Here is a 24,112-nt window from a genome sequence, read left to right on the forward strand (position 1 = left end):
GGAAACTAAATCTTAATAAAACATGTTTGATTTTGATTAAGGTCATAAAACTAGAAATGGTGGAATTGGGAATCAAACTCAGATCTTGTAACCTCAAGACCAATGGTCTCCAACAAGACGTGGAATATACCAAGCATTATGGGACACTTGTCAGTTACCCTAGGGATGATCATGGCCTAGAATGACTAGGGCTGAACTTCATCTAGAAAATTCCATAACAACTTAGATGACCATCACATGAAATGAAATTATGTTCATTTTGCGTTCATTGTGTGTGTGTGCGTGTGTGTGTGCTGTGTGTATGCATTTTTTAGAAAGATTTCATTTATTTATTTGAGAGAGAGAGAGAGCATGAGTAGGGGGAGGAGCAGAGGGAGAGGAAGAAGCTCCCCACAGAGCAGGGAGCCAACGTGGGGCTGGATCCCGGGACTCCAGGATCATGACCTGAGCTGAAGGCAGATGCTTAACCAACTGAGCCACCCAGGCACCTCTGTATTTTGTTTTTAATATTCCACTTCTCAGACCTAGTATGGGTATAGAGTATAGAGTGTTACTTATAAATAGGAAGGCACAAATGAGTTTCAGTGTCTTTTTTAAAAAAAAGATTTATTTGCAAAAGAGAGAAAGAGAGAGAGAGATTAGGGGAGAGGCAGAGGGAGAGAATCTTCAAGCAGATTTCTGGCTGAGAGCAGAGCCAGACATAGGGCTTGATCTCAAGACCTATGAGATCACAATCTGAGCTGAAACCAAGAGTCTGATGCTCAACCGAATGAACTACCCAGGTGCAACCATGAGTTTAACTGTCTTTTTTTTTTTTTTTAAGATTTTATTTATTTATTGGACAGAGAGAGACACAGCGAGAGAGGGAACACCAGCAGGGGGAGTGGGAGAGGAAGAGGCAGGCTTCCCATTGAGCAGGGAGCCCGAAGCGGGGCTCGATCCTAGGACCCTGGGATCATGACCTGAGCTGAAGGCAGATGCTTAACGATTGAGCCACCCAGGTGCCCTGAGTTTAACTGTCTTATTTCTTAAGGTAAATTATGGCAATTATACCAATTGGCAAATAAAATATCAAGAAATGGCTTCCAGGGTGTCTGGCTGACTTGGTAGAGGATGTGACTCTTGATTTCAGGGTCATGAGTTCAAGCTCCACATTAGGCCTAGAGCTTACTTAAGAAAAAAGAATGAAAGAAAGAAAGAAATGGCTTCAAACAAGCTCTAACTGATGGGCCGGTTTACATGTATTAAAGTTGCCATGGGCTTGTTCAAAAGAGAGCTTTGTTGTGCTAGCACTTACCCAAAACTCAGGACCAGAAGAAAATTTAATTATTTATTCCTAGATAGTGCTGATAAAACTAAATGTAATTAAATGCCAACTGTTCTTTAAAAGAATTATAAACATAATTGAACTTCATATTTAACTAAAGGAGAGATGTTAGTTAAACAAACAGACCCAAAGCCCCAGTTCTCTTACGCGTTCTCTCTAATTATGTTTAGTCTTGTTAAGCCAGAGAGTTCCACACATCTCCATTTCATGTACTCAGTAGATTGTATCTTCACAGAAAATTTAAGAGTTTTCTGACTGACAAAATAAAGTAGGCTGGCAGTTGAAAAGAAAGTCACGTCTGGCTTCTGACAGGATTTCAGCTTTAGAAGAGTCTCTTCAACCTTTGTATAAATGCCAGCCCTCAAAAAGCCATTCAACCTTTCTTTCTCCCTCTCTCTCTTTTTTTTTTTTTCCTGACTGCGCTGAGACAAGCCAGCACTGTGGAAGTATGGCAGGGGGAGGGAACGGGTCAAATTACACACAAAAGCAGCGAGACTCACTTTTACCAACATCAGCCAAAGGTGTGCACTGACAACAAAGCATCACCTAACAGGAGTTAAGAACAATGATTCAAAACACGAGTCACCAGAGAGTGGGGACAGGTCAGGTGGTTTTTATGCAACAAATGTGGAGGCATAAGGGCCAAATGAAAATTTTTGGCTCATAAATACACGCAGGAAACTTGAACAATCAAGCGTACCATGGGGAGCAAATTAATCCCAAAGTGGTCTAATTCGTAACTATTTGCTTAAAGGAAATTTTAAAAGACATTTAAAAGACTTGGAGAAATAATGAATTAACTCAAGAAAAAGGAGATGAGCAATACTGTTTCTAAAAGATAGAATTATACTAAGAGAAAGAACACGTTGATAATCATGTGCGCATTTTGTAGTTCATTTACTTGGAACGATACAGCTTCCCTTATCAATTAATTTATAAGTTTTTGGCTTCCCTCTCCCATCAATGTATCTGAGAATACTGAACTATGAGTCTAGAATATTCTCCCCATAGAAAGTCCAAACATTGAATTTAAAACATCCTTTATGAGATATTTTGTCATTAAAAACCCAACAGCAACAATACAAACAAGTTGATGATTGCTCTTACCATCTCCTGGGTCAACAATCTCCACCGTGGTCACCGCGGGGAATTCCAGAGCAGCCAGCACGGGCTCTGAGAGAACCACCTGGAAGGTCTCCGACTGCTCATGCTCTCCATCGCTCAAGATCCGCACTCTCCAGGTGGCCCTGGTCTGGCCTGGGTTGAACTGCACTTGTTTCTGTGCTTTGCCCCTGAAGTCTTTGTCTTTTTCTGCAGTCCCATCTCTTGTGCCAATACCTTCACAAAAAATGGTATCACTTTCTTAGTCTCATTTTCAGTTGGATTATTAAAGTTTTCTTTGTGGTTAACTTTTGTGTGTTACTTTATCCTGCGTGTTACTAGATCAATGTTTGATTCCATGAAATGGACGGCTGGGTATGGGTCCTACAGTGAAAGTGTTCTCCTGTAGGCGTTGGCCGGTCCACGATTCTATCCCATTCTTACCTCAGGATGGTTTTCCTGTATATTCTTTGAGCTATGCTTGTGTTAGATGGAACCTCTTATAAAGCAAGACCCAGTAAATTGATTTTCATGTTGTGAATATTCTTACTCCTACAAATTTAGTCTAAAAACTCTTCACATTTGCTTTTGCATGTGTTTTATTCCACATATCACATGATAAAAACATAAGAAAAGTTCTCTAACTAGAAAATATAAACCAACAAGAGACTCTGTGAATCAAGAATTCTTTGATAATTGAAGTCGTAAATGGCCAAGCATAATAAACACTTAAAATATTCTCTACACATTTAAAGAATCTAATTCCGTGATTGTCAACATGACCACAACCAGGTTTTTTCTGGTGGAACACTTCAGAATTCCATGAAACCATGTGAACAGAACTGGAAAGCTAAATATATATGGTTATGATGAGCAGTATGTTTGGCTTACTCTGATGGTTCACTCAAGGTCAACTGCAGCGAGCTGAGGAGGCTGAAGGATCTCTGAGTCTATCGCTACATTACAAGAGGATCTTCACCATTATTATACCATGTTTTCAAATAATAGATTATCTATAAATAGCCAAGAGTCAAAAAATCCAATGTCATACAAAAATTACAAAATTGCAGTAGTACTTGTACTAGTATATCCTTAAGTACTGAATTAGAACCTCTTAGTGAGTCAAGTTAATAGAATAATTTTCAAATATATTTCTTTAAACATTGGCATTTTAAGAGAAGTTGGTAGGAAAGACAGACAAAAAGGGAAAAATAAAATCTTGTGACTATTAGAATTAAAAGTCTGAAAAATAAAGTCTTTGTAACATTTCTCATTTAACTGAAATAACTGTCTTTTTAGAGTGGTGTTTATGCAAGATTAATGTGAATATTTATATCTACATCTGAATGCATTACTGACTGTTAGTCTCATCTTAAAATGAAGATGAAAATAAATATTTCATTAAAATATTTTTGTTTTATAGATCTCAGAAAAACAACAAAAATATTGCATTTTTTAAAATAGTAGGTAAAACATGATCTTCTTAATGTCAGGAGGAAAAATGGCTCAGAACTAGGAATTCCAGCACTACATATTTTGTTGAATGTTTCCCCAGCCTTCCTGTTGGCTCTCTGGTTCCTAGTGCACACAGACAGGTTGTCAACACCTCTTGGGTCCACCATGATTCACTGCCAAGGTGATGATGAAAGGCATCATTCTCTCTGGGGTTCCAGCACACATGCTGCTCATTGACCCATCTATCCCCAGCGGCACGGGCCAGCAAAGAATCTATTATTTGGTCTCTGATAACTACTGCCCACTTTTCTGTTTTGTTTTGTTTCACCAACAAGGCATTATTTTCCTAGAGATTCAAAAGGCAGTTAAAAACAAAAAGAAATGAGTAAAATACAAGGAATGTCCACTAGTTCCAACCAGTCATCCTTACTAAGTGATAAGTTATCCAACCTAATAAAACATATGTTGTAGTACCAAATCTCATTGTTGCTGCTAAAAACACATATAATTTTTTGGGTGGATTTTATAAAATATTCTCAATTGAATGTTGGATGTAAATTATAAATAGGCAGTATTGCTGATTTGCCAAGCAAAGAGGAATGGACTTCTATTTTTTTTTTTAAGATTTTGTTTATTTGGGGGGGGAGAGAGAGAGAGTGCATGCGTGAACAAGCAGGGGGGAGTGGTAGGGGGGCAAACAGACTCCCCGCTGAGCAGGGAGTCCGAGGAGGGGCTCAATCCCAGAACTCTAAGATCTTGATCTGAGCTGAAGGCAGATGCTTAACTGACTGAAAAAACTGTGTTTTCTGTTGTCTGTGTCTTTTGTACTTTCGCATTTATTCTTCTATTTCTCAAGGCACAAGCTATTTCTTTTTTTTTATCTTTTTTTAAGATGTTATTTTTTTAAAGTAATCTCTACACCCAATATGGGGCTCGAACTCACAACCCCAAAATCAAGAGTTACATGCTGTTCCACCCGAGCCACCTAGGTACCTCTTTATTTTGTGAAAAAAAGGATTGTTGTCTTAAACTGTTGATAAGCTTCTCAAACATGGGATAAAATTAAAAAGGACAGGTTATATTTTTAGAGAGTAAAATAAGACTTAGATGAAATACTAAACTTACTTTGGATCAAAAATAAAGATTTCCTTTTTATAATTAACACACAGTACCGACTCTGAGTATAGTGCTAAACTATCTTGTTAGCAACATAGGAGAGCTTGTTAGAAATGCAGAATTTCGGGCCCTTCCCCAGATCCCCTGAATCAGAATCACCATTTTAGCAAGATCCAGGTAAATCTTTTGTGCATTAAAATCTGAGGGTAGGTAGACACATACTAAATACTTCATACCTCCACAGGACCCTTTACATAGGTGCCCGTTTTAATAAAGGATGAAGAAATGGCCTATAGACTGTGGACGACATGGATTAGTCCACATTTTAATCTAGTGTGGTAGATGAGAAAGTCAAGTAAGAACACACAATGCTCAAAAAATGCTCTTACTTGGAGATACAAATATTCAACTGGTAACATTATTCGATGGGGCAAAAAGAATTCTTGAAATCAAAAAGCTTACAAATTGGGCTTAAATTTATGCTTTTATTTTTTTTCAAAGAGAATTAATTATTAAACAAAACATATTACTTTGATTTACTAAGCGAAACCACAATTGCATCTTTTCCTCTGGCATGAAAAAATGGCATGGAGGTCAAACAAGGTGCTTTCTGAATGAGAGAGCAGATTTCATATCCCACCTCCACCACACAGCAGCAATGGGATCATAGGCAGGTTTTGAAATTCCTCAGTTGCAGAGGATTTAAGAAGCACCACAGTGTGGTAGTTAAGAAAGTTAGCCCTGGGGCCAAATCTCAGCTCTGCCCCTTAGTTAGTAGCTTTGGGCATATGACAACCTTTCTGTTTCTTTATCTGCATAATGGGGGCTATCATGTCACTCCTCTTATGGGGTTGACTATGTAAGGTATTGGGAACAAGGGCTGGCACATAATAACTCAATAAATGTTAGTTATTATTGCCAGTTCATAGTCCATTACGTAAAACAGTGCCTGGCACTCAGTAAGCACTCCAGAAAATATTACGTTGAGTTAGTGAGTAAAGTTGTAAGGAGTCAAAGATAAAGGTGTGGTACCTAATGTGCTTAATAAGTATCTTGTATTTAGTAAATGCTGGATAACTGGTAGCAATAAGGTACTTGAAATTCAAATACCTTTATAAAATGCACAGACATATTTAATTTATTAATGGGTTATATTGGTTATAAAATGAATAATCATCTCCGAGAAAATACATATATACATTTCATGTAATTCATGATTTACTAACTGTGCTCCTGAAGGCAAGTTTTGGATATCATGCAAACTATCTAATTCTAAAAGTTCAGAAGACAAAGTGGAGGTTTTAGGAAACAGGAACGTGAAGCACATTCATTGTAGAACTTCTTGGAGGCTACCCTCCTGTTTGATCTGACTTCCATTCTCCGTCCCAGCTTGAATGCTATTGCCATCTTCAGTGATTGATGGGTGTGGGCCACACACAGGGCTTGCTAACTTCCTATCTCCCCAGGTTACTAAGTAACGTGTGAGGTTAACCAAGTGGAGCTAAAGAACTTTTGCAGAGTGGCTGGTGCTCATCCCAACCCAGAAGAAATAATAGTTCGTGGAAAAAATAACGTCAGGACAAAAAAAAAGAGCTCCTGTTTGACATTTTAGGATTCTGCTTTAAAAAAGAAAACGAAGAGAAGAATGTGAAAAGATAGTTTTAAAAACATCTTTCCACTAGTAACTTTCCCATGACATTCAGTGGCCTCTGTGTGAGTAAACTGAATACACCCACCAGGAATTCAGGCAACATGCAAATAGATGAAGGCATCCTTAAGAATTGCCAAGGTTCTCTTTTTTTTAGTTATTATTTTCCCCATATTTTCAAGCACAAAAACCAGTGAAGGCTCACCACTCACTGACAGTAAGTAGAACAGGATCAGATTCCTGATCTGCGGAGCACGTGTGTGTGTGTGCGCAGAGGAAACATGCTTCTAAAAAGAGAGCAGTAAGAGTGTTCACGATGCTTTCGAAGGTTTGACACACAGAGTGGAAATGACAGCTGAGAAGAGGTACACGCGAGCAAAGATGGAAGCAGAGCTGTCCTGACTGCAGAAGGTCTGCAGGTGGACCAGCCCCCCTTGAGCAAAGTAACCCGAAGGGATCAGCAGAGCATAGTGAGAAAATCTCTCCTCTACAGTTAACAAACAAAAACCACTTTAAAAATAAGGGGTAATTAATATCCAGCATCTAAAGGTCAGAGGGAACATGGTGGGGGATGGGGACTGCGGCTGTGCTAAGGTACCGCGTATGCTATGTGTGTGTACGTGTGTGTGTGCATGTGTGCATCGGGATCTATTCTTTAAGGCTTTTGAATTTCACGGACCAGTAAAATTTCAAATAATTGTTCTTACAGAAAACACAAGATTGCCCAGTTTTTACTTTTTTATTGCCAACATTTTCCTAGATTCCCACCTGAATTGCACTCTCAATGAAAGCTCCTTTACCTCAAGAAAATTCTATCAGCCTAGATGTCTGTAAAACATACAGTACCATACATAATATATTGCTTGGGGAGCTATCATTTTTCATCAATATGCCAAATCTTTTGTGCCAACGGTGTTACTGCTTAAAATTACCTCATGCCTACTTTTCTCTATTTTGTGCCTGCATGAAATTGAATGTGAACTTGATTGGGCTTGTAAAAAGGCTTTATTCTTTGCTTTTGACTCTCAGTTTTATTTAAAAGGGCAAAGCAGCAGAAAATGATTAGTATTTAACATCTTACTCTTGGTTCTGGAGAAAAGTCACAATGTACATCTTTTATGTAGTGCTTTTACGTAAACTTTTCGTTACCTAGAAAAGCGCTCAATGTAACAAACAAATAGTAAATTACACTTCAATGCCTAATAGGTTACTGGTTTTTCACTTACTTGTTATGAAAGTGGCCCTCATACCGGTTTCACACTGACATTTCTGCAGATCTTTATCTTATGGTTAAATTACAGATTCACCTAAGCCTCTTCTAAGGTCTAGTGACATTTACAACTTTTTAACTTATGAGTGATTACTGCCATTTTTGTAAGGTTACTTACATCAGAGAAAGATCATATGTAGGTAGAAGGTTTGGAGAGGTATGTTAATTGGTTACCCATTTCCTATTTTTGCAGCCTTTTGTTTCTATGATTTAGCCCTGACACAAAACTCTTGGCATATTTCTTTAGCAGTTAAAGAACCTTTAAATGTCAACATCTCCCTAAACTTTAAAACTAGAGCAGTAAACTGAACATATTTTAATCATTGGAAAATTATGAACTTTTGCTAGAAAAAGGGGAATTTTGAGACAGAAGTGCAAATTAAACTTACTTATAAATGAAGTCTCTCCCAAGTAACCTCTACGTTTAAGAATGACATCTAGAAATTTGGAGTCTTCATTGATGAGGTAATATTCCTTTTCAAAGGAGATCCATGCCCAATTCAGACGAAAATGCTGCTTGGTTAATTTGTTCCCACCTGGAAAACAAAAATTTAAAGCCCCAAATAAGTGCTTTCTTGAATGAACGACCTTAAAAATTCTATAGATGACTTTAATGATGCAACATTAAGAATCACTAAAGTAGCTTGATTTGACACGCACCTCCAGAGTACATACCTGCAGATACAGCTTACTGTTCGTTCAGTGATTGTTATACAAAAATACAACAGCTGACATAATCCTTCACAATATCTCTTGATGTTTAGAAGGCAAAGTAGGAAATGGGGAGGGAGCACACAACTACCAGAAATAATTTCCTTTAAACATACCATCAAGTATCAGAGTTGCAGGATGACCCACTTTCCACAAGGTGCCGCTGGAGAGCAAGTTTTTCCACAAAGAAGGCTCCAAGGCTCATTTGTGATGTTAAAAACACACACAACTTCACAAATACCTTTTTCTGGTTCACCGAGCAATTGGGTGGAAGGCTTTAATTATAACCACTTAAGAAAAAACAAATATCCCTTCTCCACCTCCCTTCCCCACTATACTCCACTCCATTCCTTAGAGCAAACAGACAGCTCTTTTCATTGATTCCATTCTACTCTCAAGATAAGGCTCTCTCCTCCCACCTCTCCACCAAAATGGAGCTGGCTGCCTATCAGGAGAAACCGAGCTGTGTGTGATCTCTCTAATGTGAAAGCTGCGAGGCTAGGAAAATGAAAGGAGAAATGGTTATCAGCTGATCACTCTGCAGTATCCCTCCACTTCCTTTGATCTACACCAATTATTTCAGAATAAAGTGAGGTTTATAAACAAAGGCATTGGTAATTTCTTTTAAGTCTTTCTGGAAAAGGGTGGAAAAAAGCCCAAATAACAAACACAGCTAGAGGCACCATTTTAATTCTAGTTTCTTCTCTTTTGAGTTCACATAGAGAGAGCTACGCTAAAGAAAAAGAAATGAGACAGGACATCATCAGAACTTTAATGGACTGAGGGCAAAAAAAAAAAAAAAAAATCTGCACAAGGGGGAACATAGTGAGGGAACAAGCACATGAAAGAATGTTCATCTTAGCTAGAAATTTTTAAAAATAAAAGTCACAGCAACTTCGAGTTATCAGTTGACAAGTACCAAAGATGAATGAGAACACCCAGTGCAGCAGAGATTATGTAGGGAAATTGTTTTTCTTGTTTATTGTTATCTGAATTGTAAATTAGCACAAGCCTTTTAGGCAGCTACATGGCAAGAGACAAAAAGATGTTCGTACCATTTGATCCTGTAAGTCCTTCTGTGGAAGGAATAATTATAAAATGTACTTGTAAGGAATTCTTTGTTGCAATAGTTTCTATAATAGGCTCCTGAACCCAAAAAGGTTTTGAGTTTTTGTGTTCATGAAATCAATAAAATATTATTCGGTCATTAAACGATAAATGTGAAATTTTTGTTGGAATCCTTAAGGCATTTCAAGACCCAGAGACACATGGTATTGATATTGTGAATGTGGTAGTTTGTAAAATGAGGCGTTACAAATCTGGCGCTCCTTGGGGTGTTAAATTGACAGGATTATGGACCGTCCCCCTTTTTTTAGATAGAAAATAGAGTTCATTTTTTTAGATAGAAAATATAAATGGATTGGAGCGCAGGAAGGTCACGCCACATTGTGTCCTTAGAAATTTATTACGCCTACCATCTCCTAGACACTGGGTGCTGTTGGGAGGAGAGGCCAGGGCGGGGGCTCGCCTCGGCCCTGAAGTCCAAGGCCTACTTCATTTCGTATCTGCTGTCTGACTTTGAGCTAGTTTCTTCCCTAGACCTCTGTTTCCTCATCTGGAGAGTCAAAGGAAGGTAATATTAATTAATACCTGCATCCGGAGTGAGAGTCAAGCGAGATAAGCCACGTGGGCACGCAGCACAGCCCAGCACGTATATGGCAGCATCCCCATGAGCGCGCGCACCCCGGCCACACTGCGCATGCGCAAATGCCGCCCACGTGCCCAGCCTCCCGTGAATCCGCCTGAAATCGGCTTGCACTTGGCTCCCCCTTGCCTGGTTTCCGCGCAGCCGCGGCGCGCCTCGAGGCTGGCTGCCCTTGAGATTTCTAGTTTCATCTTGACCTTCCCCGTCTTCTCCCTGGTGCCCTTAACTGTGGCCACTTCCCGATCCAGCCAAGCGTGCTGCGCCATGGATTTGCCAGCCTCACCCACTCTTCCTGTCACCTCTGTCCTAAAATGATGGCGCGTCCTTCTGCTCACATCTCCCACTCCTCACGGGGTCCCTCTACCACATCCCTCATGAGGCCTGGGTGGACTCCAGCCCTCTCATCTGGGTGTGATTCTGCAGCTGCTCACTTATTCATTACTTTGCAGTTTTGCGCAATTAGTGGATATCCTCTCCTACTGCTTAATTGTACAAATTTACTAATTGTACTAAATTGCACTAATTTTTGTTAGAGATTGAGAGTGGCCATTCATTCTTTTACTACTGCCAACATTTGGTTTTCCTGCCTCTAAAAATATTTTTTAAATTATTGTGTTTATGTCCTACTCCTTGGAACATTTCTTCCAGAAAGTAATAGACAAGACTAGAATAACATTTAATCAATGGAATGAACACATAAGATATTTCTAATTTCTCAACTAATTATTACGTGAAAACATCTTTACGCCACACTTCTCATTGAGGTTGTGGCTCCAACAAGTCCCAGATGTTTTTCCAGACTTCTTGTCATGCTAGGCCAAGGCATTCGTTGTCCATCCTAACACTTCCAGCCTCACAGCTATAGGTGAACACCCAGTCACACCCAACTTCTCAGCGTTTTCTGAACATGGTCTGGGCTCTTGCCATGTGCTGTCTTCCGCCCAGAAGACCTTTCGCTTTTCTGCTGCTGGGTTAGCATCCTGTGTGTACTTCTCCTATCTCTCCACTCAGAATAATTGTAATTTTTTTTTTTAAGATTTTATGTATTTGAGAGAAAGGAAGAGAGAGCGAGTGCAAGAGCACGAGTGGGGGGGAGGGGCAGAGGGAGAAGCAGATTCTCTGCTGAGTTGAGCAGGGAGCCCCATGCTCGGGCTAGATCCCAGGACCCTGGGATCACACCTGAGCCAATGGCAGATGCTAAGACTGGGCCACCCAGGCGCCCCTAGTAATTGTAATTCTTTATCTACATGCCAGTGTGTGGGCTTCTTCTAACTGCCTGAGCTCCTCAGGACTGGCGCTGGTCAATTCATCCTAGTCTCCAACTCCAAAGTAATGTCTGCGACACAAGCAGGACTGAAGAAACCTTTGTAATAAGTATGAATTTTAGGAGTCAAGTGGCTACTTTATGACTCCTGCTTGTTTCATTCCTTTTTTCCCTAACAGTTTTCAGCTTACACAAAGCACATATTTCAGTTGTGACTTGAGACTAATAAAGCCTGACCTCTTCAGTAACTCTTGTGCTCAACAAATGAATTTTAGTTGCCAGTCCTGAACACTTCATTGCTCTTTCCCTTATGTCCAAGGAGAGAGAACTAAGCGCACAGTTTCTTTCTTTAAATTTTGACCCTTTTTAGCTCATTGTAAGATTTGATTCTAATCCTTCTCTTAAATTTTGCAGAAAATATCACACTTCTAAATATTACATGTTTGAGGAATATGGAGTCAGTGAAGCCTTCCCTTGACACTCCAACAGCCCCAGTGCAAACCGCTGAGGGCTCTAGGCCCTCTTATTTGGATTCATTTTTCTCCACAGTGCTTTCCATAACCTCGTACCCTACATATGTTTACTTTTTTTGCCTGTTCACTTTGTCTCCCCCTTTTGCAACACATGATCCAGGAGGGCAGGGAGTTCATTTTGCTGAACTGTTATAGAAATGCCTCCCGAATGAATTAGATGCTGTACCGTGTCTGGTGAAAGACATTCAGTAGTGCTTCATTTCTCAGGCAATATAAATGGCCTACATAAATGTAACATAACTCTCTTGCTACTGAGTCTTTTGCTTGAGGGGGAAAAAAGTAACTTTTTAATAACACCCTTTCTAAAAGTCGTGCATACTTCTATTCTTAAGCACTATGTGAAGGCTTTAAATGATTACCTATGAATGTAAATCACTGGGATTTGTGTTTATCTAAATGACACCTGCAGGGGTTACTGATGACTCCAGGCCTGTTTAACCCTTCCCTTCCATTATGAAGTAGCTTAGGAATAGCTAACTTCATCTCTACTTACGTATGTATAAAACGTTTTTGGATTGGTGCTTATGTTCTAGAAGGATGAAGGTGCCAGGTTACTGGTTAATCAAGGGTTTCGAGTGACACACAGCTGAACAAGTTTGCCAGGATTTCATATGTCTGCTGCTTTGAAATTTTCCTTGAAATAAAATTCAGACACAGTACCTAGAAACTTCGCTTTTTTTGAGACAGTGACATGCTCTAGGGTCATTGTTTGAGATGCTTAGCATTCACTCTAACCCTGGGCTTTTTAAATGCATATTTTGCTAGAGCATATGAAGTTAAGTGTATAAAGCTTAATGCTGAATAAATTAAATGATACATTACCTCTGATTTATATACATATGAATCCTACTGCATTTTGGAATTTGTAAAACTGAAGGTACTATTTCTCATGCAGGAGTGGTACAGGGATCTGAGGGACTAAGCTGCAGTTCATTGCAAATCTTGTTATTAAAACTGACCTTGCACAGTTGAACTCTGTATTTTATCTAAAGAATGAAAAGTCCCATTATTTATTCATTTATCACATGCCACGTAAACTCCTCTAAGAACCTCAATATGTGGGAATAATAAATGTTAATACTTTGAATAGCAATAACTGCGGCTTACTGAATGTGAAATTGTAGGTGAAATTCACTTAAGAAATTGACAAAATTTTTATTTCAATTTCACTTATTTTATTATTTAATTTTATTTTTATTTCTTATTTTTTAAAAATTATTTATTACTTATTTTAGTTTCTAAAACAGATTCTGTTGTCTGTAATGCACAAGGAGTGAGTCTCAACGTCTCACTGGAAACAAGCTAAAGTCCCTGTGTCATAAATCCATACAACAGGTGCCTGACAGCTGATAGCCACACTCCCATAGGCTTTGTCCCCAAACCATGACACTAAAGCCATTAAGGGTTTGATGAAAAGACCTCTTTTGAACTTTTCCAGCTGGTCTTTAGGATTCTTCATTTTCTTTTTCAATGGGAACAGAAGAGGGTTTTTTTTTTTGTTTTTTTTTTTTTTTAGAATAACAAAGAATCACAACCTTCAATTAAACCCTCCCTACAACACACAGCTGCCGGGGTTTCTCGAAAGACAAAGTACACATTTTCAATACAAAACTAATGTCACACCTCTGACTTGTCTTGATCAGGGTAATTTCTGGGCGTCCATTTAGCTCTTACAATTTTTTTTTCAAAAATGTTTGGACAAATATTTTTCTTGGAGAAAAGTCAGTTGCTGATAGAACATAATTCTACTTTAGATTTTTCTAGCTTGCTAACATTTCATTTGCCCAGAATAAAGTTCAGACTGAAAGCTGACCTGGCAATCAACTATACAGCCATTTTAAAAAGCTGGATATTGTCCTTTAAATCAGCAATAGAAATAGGTATTTATAATAGAAAAAGATTAAGGCAACAATATCACCTAATTTACTGGGAAAATTAAATAATTTGAGTTTTAAGCAGTCTTGTTCCCTTAGAAGGCAAGGACCATGGTTAACAACCATGCAGTTTCCATTGACATCAGTGTTCTTATAGTGAAAATCAAAAACTAAAGCTAAAATAAGGGATTTATTTCATTGCCATTGCTGTGCTAGAATGGTTTTCTTTTTTTTAAGGTTTATTTATTTATTTTAGAGAGAGAAAACGTGAGCAGGGGTAGAGGGAGAGAGAATCTCAAGGAGACACCTCACTTGAGTGTAGAGCCCCATGCAGGGCTCGATCTCATGACCCTGAGATCACGACCTGAGATGAAACCGAGAGTTGGACGCTTTAATGTCTGTGCCACCCAGGCTTACCTAGCATGGTCTCTTAAACTTTGCTTTGCCTTAGAATCTTCCATACAACTAACTTTGAGAGTTCCTGGAGCCCTGTCCTTCGGCCCTTCATCAGGTAGATTTCACAGTTGACTAAAAACCCCGGATGCAAAGCTGAAGTCAACTGGGCTTTGAAGCATCCTTTCTCTTGCCCCCAAGAGTGGACACTCAAGGATGGGAGATGGCATAAATACATAGATAAGTGTACAAGGTAAAGACTGACAAGTGCTGTGGGAGAGGCACGGATCATGAGCTGTGGGAGTTCACAGAGAGAGGGCTTGCTTTAACCTGAGGGCATCAAAGACAAATTCATAAAAGAGATACTGTTTAAATGGGGCCTTAAGTACAGGGTGGTATTTGAACATTTACAGAGATGGGGGGGAAGGTGTTCCTGGAAGATGAAGTATAAGAACAGAGATAAGAAATCCAGTAAGGAGGAAACTTCAGGGAATTCAGTTTGGGAGGATTTCAGGACATTTACTAAATATTCATTTCCTTCTCTTTTTTCTATAGAAATGATTGGATCGTAAAGACAAAGAGGAAGTGATCGAGATGCTTTAAAATCTACCCCAAAGGTGGGGGGGGGGGGCGTGTGCTCATCCTATCACAACCCTGCCGCCCCGAGATGAAGGATCTTGACCTAAAGCCTAAGCTTTAGTATGACTGACAGAGCTCCTGAAGAACTGGGGGCAGCCCCAGAAAAACTGTCAATTGAGTTTATACTGTTGTAGGCTACTTAATTCCAATGGATGTTTTTGTTAAATAGTGACTTTTGATAATGGATATATCGTTTTCTTCCTTCAATCTGTACACCCATCCCCCACGTGCCACCACACTCCCACAGCCTTATTCATTCTGGAAAAGCATCAGCACAGAACAAGGTGTCAGATTCACAGATACAGAGACTAGACACAGAAATGTATAGGAAGAGAAGTAGTGTGCCAGAGACCCAGAGGTGGAGGGAAATACGCAGAGCACATATTGACCTCAGGTGGTGTGGTCTTTTAGGCTATTCTCAGGAAAGGCTCCTATTAGCACACCCTTCATAACCAAAAGTGTAAATAGAGCTGCGATAGGTTCCTCACTGTCACATGACCTGCAGGGACCCGTGCTCCAGCATGGAGGAGTTCACACTTTTCTGTCGGATCTAAAGATAAGAAGTTGCCAGATACGTTGGAAGCAGAGATGGAGCCAGCAAATAGACCCACATTCACATTAGAAGCCAAGATCACACTGCACTTTATTACATGTAGTTTTGCTCCTTAGGGACCTGATTTATATGCCCAGCATGGGTAGATGATGGAATTTGTACATGAGTTTCCAAAGAGTTGCATTCCTATTCATCGACTATACGAGAGGTTGATATACAGAGGATGCCCATTATTCCTGGATTCTGTATCTGCAGATTCGTCTACTTGCTAAAATTTATGGGTGACCCCAAATCAGTACTCTCAGGGGTTTTGTGCTCATCCGAGGACACTTGCAGAACAGCCTTGAAGAATCTGCCTCGCCTCATGCTCTGCCTTCTTGTTTCATATAGTACACTAGGGTCCTTTTCACAGTCCACTTAGTGCCAAACTTTCTGCATTTTTGTGCTTTATACTAATGATTTCACTGATTAAAATAATGCACAATCTTAGTGCCAAAGTGCTGTTCAGGGTTCCTAAGCACAAGAAAGCTGTGACATGTCCTACGGAGAAAATACATGTGTGATATAAGTTCTAGAGCTTGGCTGTGCGTTTAATGCCCATGAATCTACAACATACATCAAATAAGGTATCTTTCAACAGAAACGCACGTAAAACAAGGTTATGTATTGACCGGATAACAAAAGGTTGCGACCTGAAGCTTGCAGGGAGCCTTCCTCTGTGTTTCCCCCAGGAGTAACCATTCAGTATTTGCCGCGATTTTATAGAACGTGACTAGTGCAATTAACAAGAATCGGTGTACTTACTCAAAACACGCTACGATAAGTTCACCTTTTGGGACAAGACAAAACAGCACAAGGAGCGGACAAGGGCTCTGCCTCCACACACATTTCGCCTCCCTTTAGTCAACCGTTTCCCTGGCACGGGAGCAGAAGTGTGATCTGCCTTGTCAGATGGGCAGCGGTGGCCTCCCTCCCTGGGTGGGGCAGCATTAGTCTGCAGACACAGTGTGGCTCATGCCTAAAGGGTATACCGGCACCCGCATGGCTACCTGCCATATTCTCAAAAGATACAGAGAGAATTTAGAGGATGACTTTTTTCAGTAGGTTCCATGCCCAACGTGGGGCTCTAACAACCCCGAGATCAAGAGTCACATGCTCTACCGACTGAGCCAGGCAGGTGCCCTGATAATTTTTAACCTAGGAAAACAGTACACACCGGATGAGTCTGATGCTGAATACCTCCTAATCCTGCAAGAGAATCTTAGAATAATTTGTTCTGGGATCTAGGTTTAAGCACAGTCCCCATCTGGGATTCATGCCTATCTATGTTTGTTTGCGGAACTGGAGACCCAGTGGAAGCTGACTTTCTTGGGCTCTAAGGAGCCTCTGGAGAGAGAGCTCATTGTAATAGACATGGATACATCAGACATAGTATTGTAGACTCTGTATAAAGTCAAACATCAGAGCAAGTAGAGAGTCAGAGTACAGGGAAAGGGTGTTATGCATCTCTAATTCATGCCCAGGCTCCTGAATGAACTTTTGGTTCCATGAAGAGAGAAAACCATAAGTGGAAATTGAAAGAGATACTTAATTAATCTCTTTCATACCAGGTTCCAAGTAGCACTCTTTTGGACATCCTTTTCTTTCGATACACAGTAACAGAAAAGTTCACCACTGGCACCCATTCCTGATGGCTCCTGGGGCCACAGGCAGCTCCCTGCTTTGGGGCAGCTGAACACAGCGACTGGGATTCCAGGCAGGGCTATGGTGACATTGTGGGGCTGCCCTTACTGTGGGGAACACCCACCTTTGAGCAGAAAAATGGGCTTGACCAACCAGAATTGGCACAACATGGGCACTGACCAATCATAAGAGACCCTGGCCAAAAACAACTAAAACTCACTCTAATACAGGTGTAAATGGGCTGAATGTCAGCTCTGCACTGGGGACCTTGAAAACGCATGGAGAGAACTGGACACAATGGGCACGTGGTCAGGGTCGTTTTGGTAACACACACACTATCTCAATGCATGTCACAATAATAACCCTGCCAACTGGGCAGTCCCCCATTCTATGGAGGAGGAAAATACTGTCAGGCTAAATTATTCACTTTAATTTCTCAAGTATGTGATAGATCTGGGATTCACATGCAGTCTGCTAGTATTCTTTCTTTACTTCCTCTGAGTAACTAGATTACTTCATTTAGGTCTGTATTCTATTTACAGATGACTCTAGATTTTGCTCTAATTTAATTTATGAATGAGTGCTCTAGAATAGAAGCAAACCTGATGATCTGAGTGTGTTTCCCTCTACCAGCAGCAAACTTCATGCTAATGAGTAGTGAGGCCCACAAAGGGTAAGAATCCAGTGGGAAAACAAAGGGTATAAAGGACAGTTCCCAAATATTTGAGACTGAATCATAGAAAAATTAACACGAGCCAAGAGTAAGACCCCCTTGTTTTATGAATGAATATGGGGCCACAGCCAAAAGCCAGGGAAGCTGGAAGGAAAACCCTTCTAGGCTGAATGAAGTGCTCCATCAGGCCACAGCTGGGTCAGAGTGGCAAGCCTAAGCCTGCAGAAATCCTCCCTGTTTCCTTCAGTGTGTCCCCCTCCCCCAACTCCATTCTCCCCACATTCCCCCACCACCACCCCAAAAAAGGAAACCGAACATATTTATTTTCAGCCCCCGTAACAAAAGGAAAGAGAAAGAGGAGAACCATGAGTTTACATCTCCGGTTAACCTCAGACTTAAAAAAATTTTTTCCCTTAATCTAAACTTGATTTAACTGTGCCATACTTTGCTTTCTTAATTAGAAGTTTAAACCCAGTGGAATGAATGCCTTCACTGTTGGCATGCACGGCCAGGATGAGGAATTCAGGTGCACATCCACAGAAGACAAAGGACAAAGCAAACACATAATTGCAAGGTGAGCTCTCATTTCCAGCATGCACGTTACTCGATGATCACGTGCATTGAAATCAAAAGCCAATTTAGTCATCTCAGTGCTGTGCTCTGAGTGGCCAAGGAAACTTTGTTCTGAAAATGAAAGTGTGATGCTGTGTTTTAAACAAGAACACAAACGAATTCAAGAAATGATCCTGCAGGCGAACAACGCAAATATAAACTTCAAGCATTTTGGAGCAAGAATGAAGCCTGGATTGCATATTTGCATATTTTCTCCTTACCAAATTTTACCAAGCTCCAGAAAGCTGCGATTTGAATAAGATTACTTAGCAGCCACTGGCAGAAGAGGAATAAATTCCTGGGGGTTGTCAGGTCTACTCTAGTGGACTTTTTATTTAACAGACTGAGATTTCAAATATTGTTGTTCTTCAACGTAAGACCATAAAACTTGTGTGCTTAAAGTAGTATGAAATCTCTCTATATATGTTTTTAAAATTTAGAGGGGACTTAATTATTTCTCTTTAAAGCAGCCCAGAAATAATATTCATCCTATTTTTCCCATTAACAAATAGAATTTTAAATTTTTAAAAAGATTTATTTATTCATTTTTTTTGAGAGAGAGGGAGCAAGAGAGCATGCCCACCCACGAGAGGGCAGGGGCAAGGGGAGAGAATCCCAATCAGACTCCTCATTGAGTGCTGAGCCCAACAGGGGGCTCGATCTCACCACCTTGAGACCCCAACCTGAGATGAAATCAAGAGTCGGTTGCTTAATAGAATGAGTCACCCAGGCACCCCAACAAATAGAATTTAACCCCCTCCCAAACCCTATACTTTCATAGAAACAACAACTGCTTTATCAAGAGCTGAGCTAAGTTTTGTCAAGAAGATCCACACCCTCTCCTGCCTCTGGGGAAAGGAAAAAAAATAGAAAACAAAACACCTGGTGCAGCAAGGCTTCGTGCATGCACTGCCTGAAGCAACAAATTCTATAAATTTATTAGATCTCTAGCAACACGTTCTTAAAATAAATTTCATAGCCTGAAGGTCTCTGTTCAAACCAGAGCCTAATTCCTTTTGTGGCGCCAGACACCTCCCCCCCCCCCCCAAGGAAACTCTATGGGGGAAATGAAAGCAGTGCTCCCAGCACCTCTCGGAGTAACCGGTTTAGCACCATTTAGTTCACTCCCTGTGAAGTGAGGTTGTTTTCTAATTCCTATTTGTATTACAGCGCCATGCACACTTCCGTAACACACAGTCATTGCAATTAACCAGGATTACAGATGGAGCTATATTTTGGATTATCATTTGAAAACGTGTTGTATCCACAATGAGACAAAAATAGAAAACAGAATAAAACCTCAGAAGTGCCTTAATCTGTTAAAAAAAAGAAAAAAGAAAAAAAGAAGAAGAAATCTTCTTTGACCTAACTTGTTTCTATTATTACCAAAATTTATTTAAATCTGATGGCCGGGAAGGAGGGATTAAGATGGAATGACAGCATAAGAGCCATTCTATGAATTGAAATATGGTGAATTTTCACGTAGAATCCTAGAATGTTAGAGCTAACGTTCTCAAAGACACTTTAGAATTAGTCTGTTGTTACTGCTGTTTTTAAGTCTTGAGTCCGGACACATGTGCATAGGTCTACTTGTGCTCAGCAGGAAAATCAAGATTTGGCAGTTTTAGATTTCTAGACTTAAAATTTGAAAGAAAGCTGTGGAATCACATCGGGTTTCCTGGCTATTGCTCCAGGGACAAACTACACAAGCCTTGTCTTTGAGGTCTGCCTAGGAAGGAAGGAGAGAGGGAAGGAGGGAAGCCGGAAGGGGAGACAGTGGGGGGTGGGGGGGGTGGAATGAAGTAGAAGGCCATCAATGTCATATGTTTGTTTTGTCACATTTTCTTTTCATTTATTTCAGATTAATTTTACAAAGCTAGCTTTTGTACTTCACTTGCGTATTATTTAATTAGTCCAACCCTTTGGTGACTGCCCTGATCCCTTTAAAATTATTTCAGGGCCGCAAATGCAGTCCTCTTTGGTGGTTTTAGTGTCTCTGATTAATATAAAAGCCATTCTTTAGCATAGTTAGCTGTTAGAGGAAAAAAAAAAAAGACACAATAACTACAAAGACAAGTTGGTATGGTCTTAGAGCAGCAGACGTTGTAGGAAAAAGATTTAGCCAACATATAGCAATACAGCAGTGTGGTTTTTGTTTTGTCTTGTTTTTTTGAACAAAGCTCACAGCACATGTTGTGAAGTTCAAGGATGGTTCACACGCAGTCCCCTTTGTAAGACCTAGACTCTAGTAAGGACGCAAACCAAATACCCTACATAAGTTATAATACAAAATGTAAGGTAAACCTGTGAGCATGCAGGACCTGGGGCTCAGAGGTGGGAAGGGAGGGCGTTCAGTTGGGGAGACCACTGAAGATGTGGCACAAGGGGTACAGTGGAGGGACAACAGAGGACAGTGCCCCTTTAAGGGAAAGGAATGACAAGAAAACAGGTGCAGGAGAAGAACAGCATGTGAAGCAAAGTCCAGCTTTGTGGGGTTTGCAAAAGCAAAGCGGGGAAGGAGGAAATAAATGGCAAACTGAGGGACCGATAAAGGACACAGAGTACAGAAAGACGTAATATGAATTCTGCCTAAGAAATATGAAATTCGGAGAATTATTCAAGGATTCCTACGAATAAAGACGGACTAGGAATCAAAGATACCATTCACAAATACCTCACAAATACCTCCTCCTGAAATGGATTTTCTGCCAGTGGAAGAGAAAATCTGCATTATGATACAAATGAGTCTATAAATATTGCTGTGAGGAAAATAAAAATTTTGTCCACAATAAAGAGTAATCCTTAGAATATTAAAATTTACCCACGAACAATCAAATAGCTAACCAAAAATGTCCAGTGTAAGCAGCCAATATCATGAATAACTGAACTAGAAGACTGGACATATACTTTTGCCAAACTGCCACACCGAAGAACTCTTTCTTACTAAAATTCTTTTGCCAACTACCTTTGTATGGATGGAAGTCAAGAAAGAAGAAGGACCCTATCTTCCATTTAGCAAAGTTCTATAGTCTATACTTGCTAATAAGTATGTGTTAGAAAGACACTGATGTCTTCTTAAAACTTTGAAAAACTTTATGTTGTGTTTAAAAAATAATTTACAACTTGGGTACTCTTGCTTTCAAACTAAAAGTAACTTTCTGGTTAGAAAAATTTTGTGTGTTTAATTCACGACGTCTGTCTGTTTAAAGAAAATTCCTCATACTGAGACAAAAATATATTATTATAAATCAGGAGCCATCATTAGCAGCAATGATAAGGTATTCCAGTGATCCTTCAATGGCCATCTGGGTTAAAAACTTTGAAATAAACATTGTCAGCAAGCTTTATGAGTAGCTTTCGTAACAAACCAGGATGAGAAACTAAAACCTTTACTTAAAGGTCTTAAAATTTAGGCATTCTATGTACTCAGGCTTGGAAACTCAGGCCTTATTTAAATATGCACAAAATCTTAAGTTCTAACAACTTTTTTTTTGGTTCTGAAGAAAATGGTATAAAGGAAAGTACTTTAAGAGCTCATTTATTTTGAGCAGTAGAAAGAAACAATGACTAGATTTCTTGGAGGAGTTTTGAACCTAAGTGTTTATTTGGTAAAAATCCAAATACATACCACAGGTGAAAGTTTCTCTCTCTCTATCTCAACTTAAAAAAAAATGAGGATCGGTGTGACAAATTCTTTTAGGTCGAGATAACCCATACAAGTCATAATATAGTTTAAACAAGTAGTTCTTAGTGTGGGGGGCGGGGGGGCGGAGGATAAAAGATTTTGCCCTGGTGGGGACGTTGGGAGATGTTGGGGGATGTTGGGAGATGGTTTTGGTTGTCATAATAAGAGAGAGGGAGGGGAAGCTACGGGCACCTCGTGGGTGGAGGCCAGGGAGGTGGCCACCGAACGATGTACTGGACAGTCAGATCTCTCCCCCCAAAAAAGAATTAGAATTATCTGGCCCAAAATGTCAGTCATGCTTTGGAAAAACCCTGGTCAAAACTTACTATATAATTACACACACACACACACACACACACACACACACACAGCTTAACATAAACATATTATCTGACTTTCCTCTGTAAATTCCATGTTTTCTTACTAATTGATAAGACATGTGGTCAAATGATGGACCTGCCTCCCCTTTTTACATAAATATGCAGAATTTTTCAAAACCATCATGGATATGGGAAAGTTACTACAACAAATTTTATGCTCTTGTTGCAGGAAGTAGCTGAACCCGTAGTTTTCCTACGCAGTCAAAATTTATGGCTAGTCCTCTAGAAGCTCAGGACTGAGGATCTTTAGAAATGCACCAAACTGGGGGCGCCTGGTTGGCTCAGTCAGTTAGCATCTGCCTGCGGCTCAGGTCATGATCTCAGGGTCCTGGGATCCAGCCCCATGTACAGTCCCACACTGAGCTCCCTGCTTGGCGGGGAGTCTGCTTCTCCCACTCCCTCTGCCCTTTACCCCCACTCGTGCTCTCTGGCTCTCTGTCTCTCTCTCAAATAAATAAATAAAATCTTAAAAAAAGGAAATGCACCAAACTGTCATAGTGACAGTGCATGCATGATTTAGACTTTAGTATGAAATCAAATATGTGGGTAATGATTTCCGTTCTAGAGCATTTCCTCAGCTTAGGCTTCGCTAGCACAGCTCTGAGCTGAGAATATGAAGTGGAAGGGCTTCCTGAGGTGGTTGCAGGAAGGCAGACGTGGACACTGAACACCGGCCAGCTAGCTTTCCATGACTTTCCAGAGCTGGAAGGAGAAACGTTGCATATTCAAATTCTCGTGTGTGCTGGTGTGCACACACATATACGTGTGCACACGCACACGCACACCCTTACTTTTGCTTTTACAGAGAATGAAAATACTGTCTAAAACAGTCTCCAAAAATATAGACCGCCCAGACCTTTATGTGGTTTTCTACTGAAGAATTCAGGAAAGCATTTCCCAAAATATGTTTTTTCAAACCTTATTTCTCCTGTCTGTTAATAGTATTATGTTTAAAAAAAAATACTCTTGAGTTAACTGGGAGAGAAATGTCCTAGGATTAAGCTATGTATACAGAATTCTTTACTGCCACACGTCTCCGGGTCTTTAAAATGGGAATGTGGGGGCGCCTGGGTGGCACAGCGTTTAAGCGTCTGCCTTCGGCTCAGGGCGTGATCCCGGCGTTCTGGGATCGAGCCCCACATCAGGCTCCTCCGCTATGAGCCTGCTTCTTCCTCTCCCACTCCCCCTGCTTGTGTTCCCTCTCTCGCTGGCTGTCTCTATCTCTGTCGAATAAATGAATAAAATCTTTTAAAAATAAAAAATAAAAAATAAATAAAATAAAATGGGAATGTGCCCTAAGACATGTGGGAGGATAGGACGTGCAGCATTTCCCAGTCTCGTTTCACCAGGGAACCCTTTTTTTTTTTTTAAGATTTTATTTATTTATTTGACCGAGAGAGACAGCGAGAGAGGGAACACAAGCAAGGTGGGAGCAGGAGAGGGAGAAGCAGGCTTCCCTCTGAGCAGGGAGCCTGATGTGGGGCTCAATC

The 24,112-nt window shown here is 40.2% G+C and overlaps 1 protein-coding gene across 1 annotated transcript in view; it reads right to left on the reverse strand.

Moving 5' to 3' along the window:
- Window positions 1–24,112, reverse strand: part of FREM2 (FRAS1 related extracellular matrix 2) — a 156,547-nt gene that overhangs the window by 78,049 nt on the left and 54,386 nt on the right. The window contains exons 3-4 of the mRNA XM_045796914.2: window positions 8,307–8,453; window positions 2,435–2,665 (exon numbers count right to left, since the gene is read on the reverse strand). Coding sequence (XP_045652870.2) covers window positions 2,435–2,665; window positions 8,307–8,453 — 378 coding nt within the window. The remainder of the gene's footprint in view (window positions 1–2,434; window positions 2,666–8,306; window positions 8,454–24,112) is intronic.

The sequence above is a fragment of the Ursus americanus genome, chromosome 10 (genome assembly GCF_024610735.1).
Source record: "Ursus americanus isolate L20-20 chromosome 10, mUrsAme1.1.p, whole genome shotgun sequence".
Taxonomy (NCBI): domain Eukaryota; kingdom Metazoa; phylum Chordata; class Mammalia; order Carnivora; family Ursidae; genus Ursus; species Ursus americanus.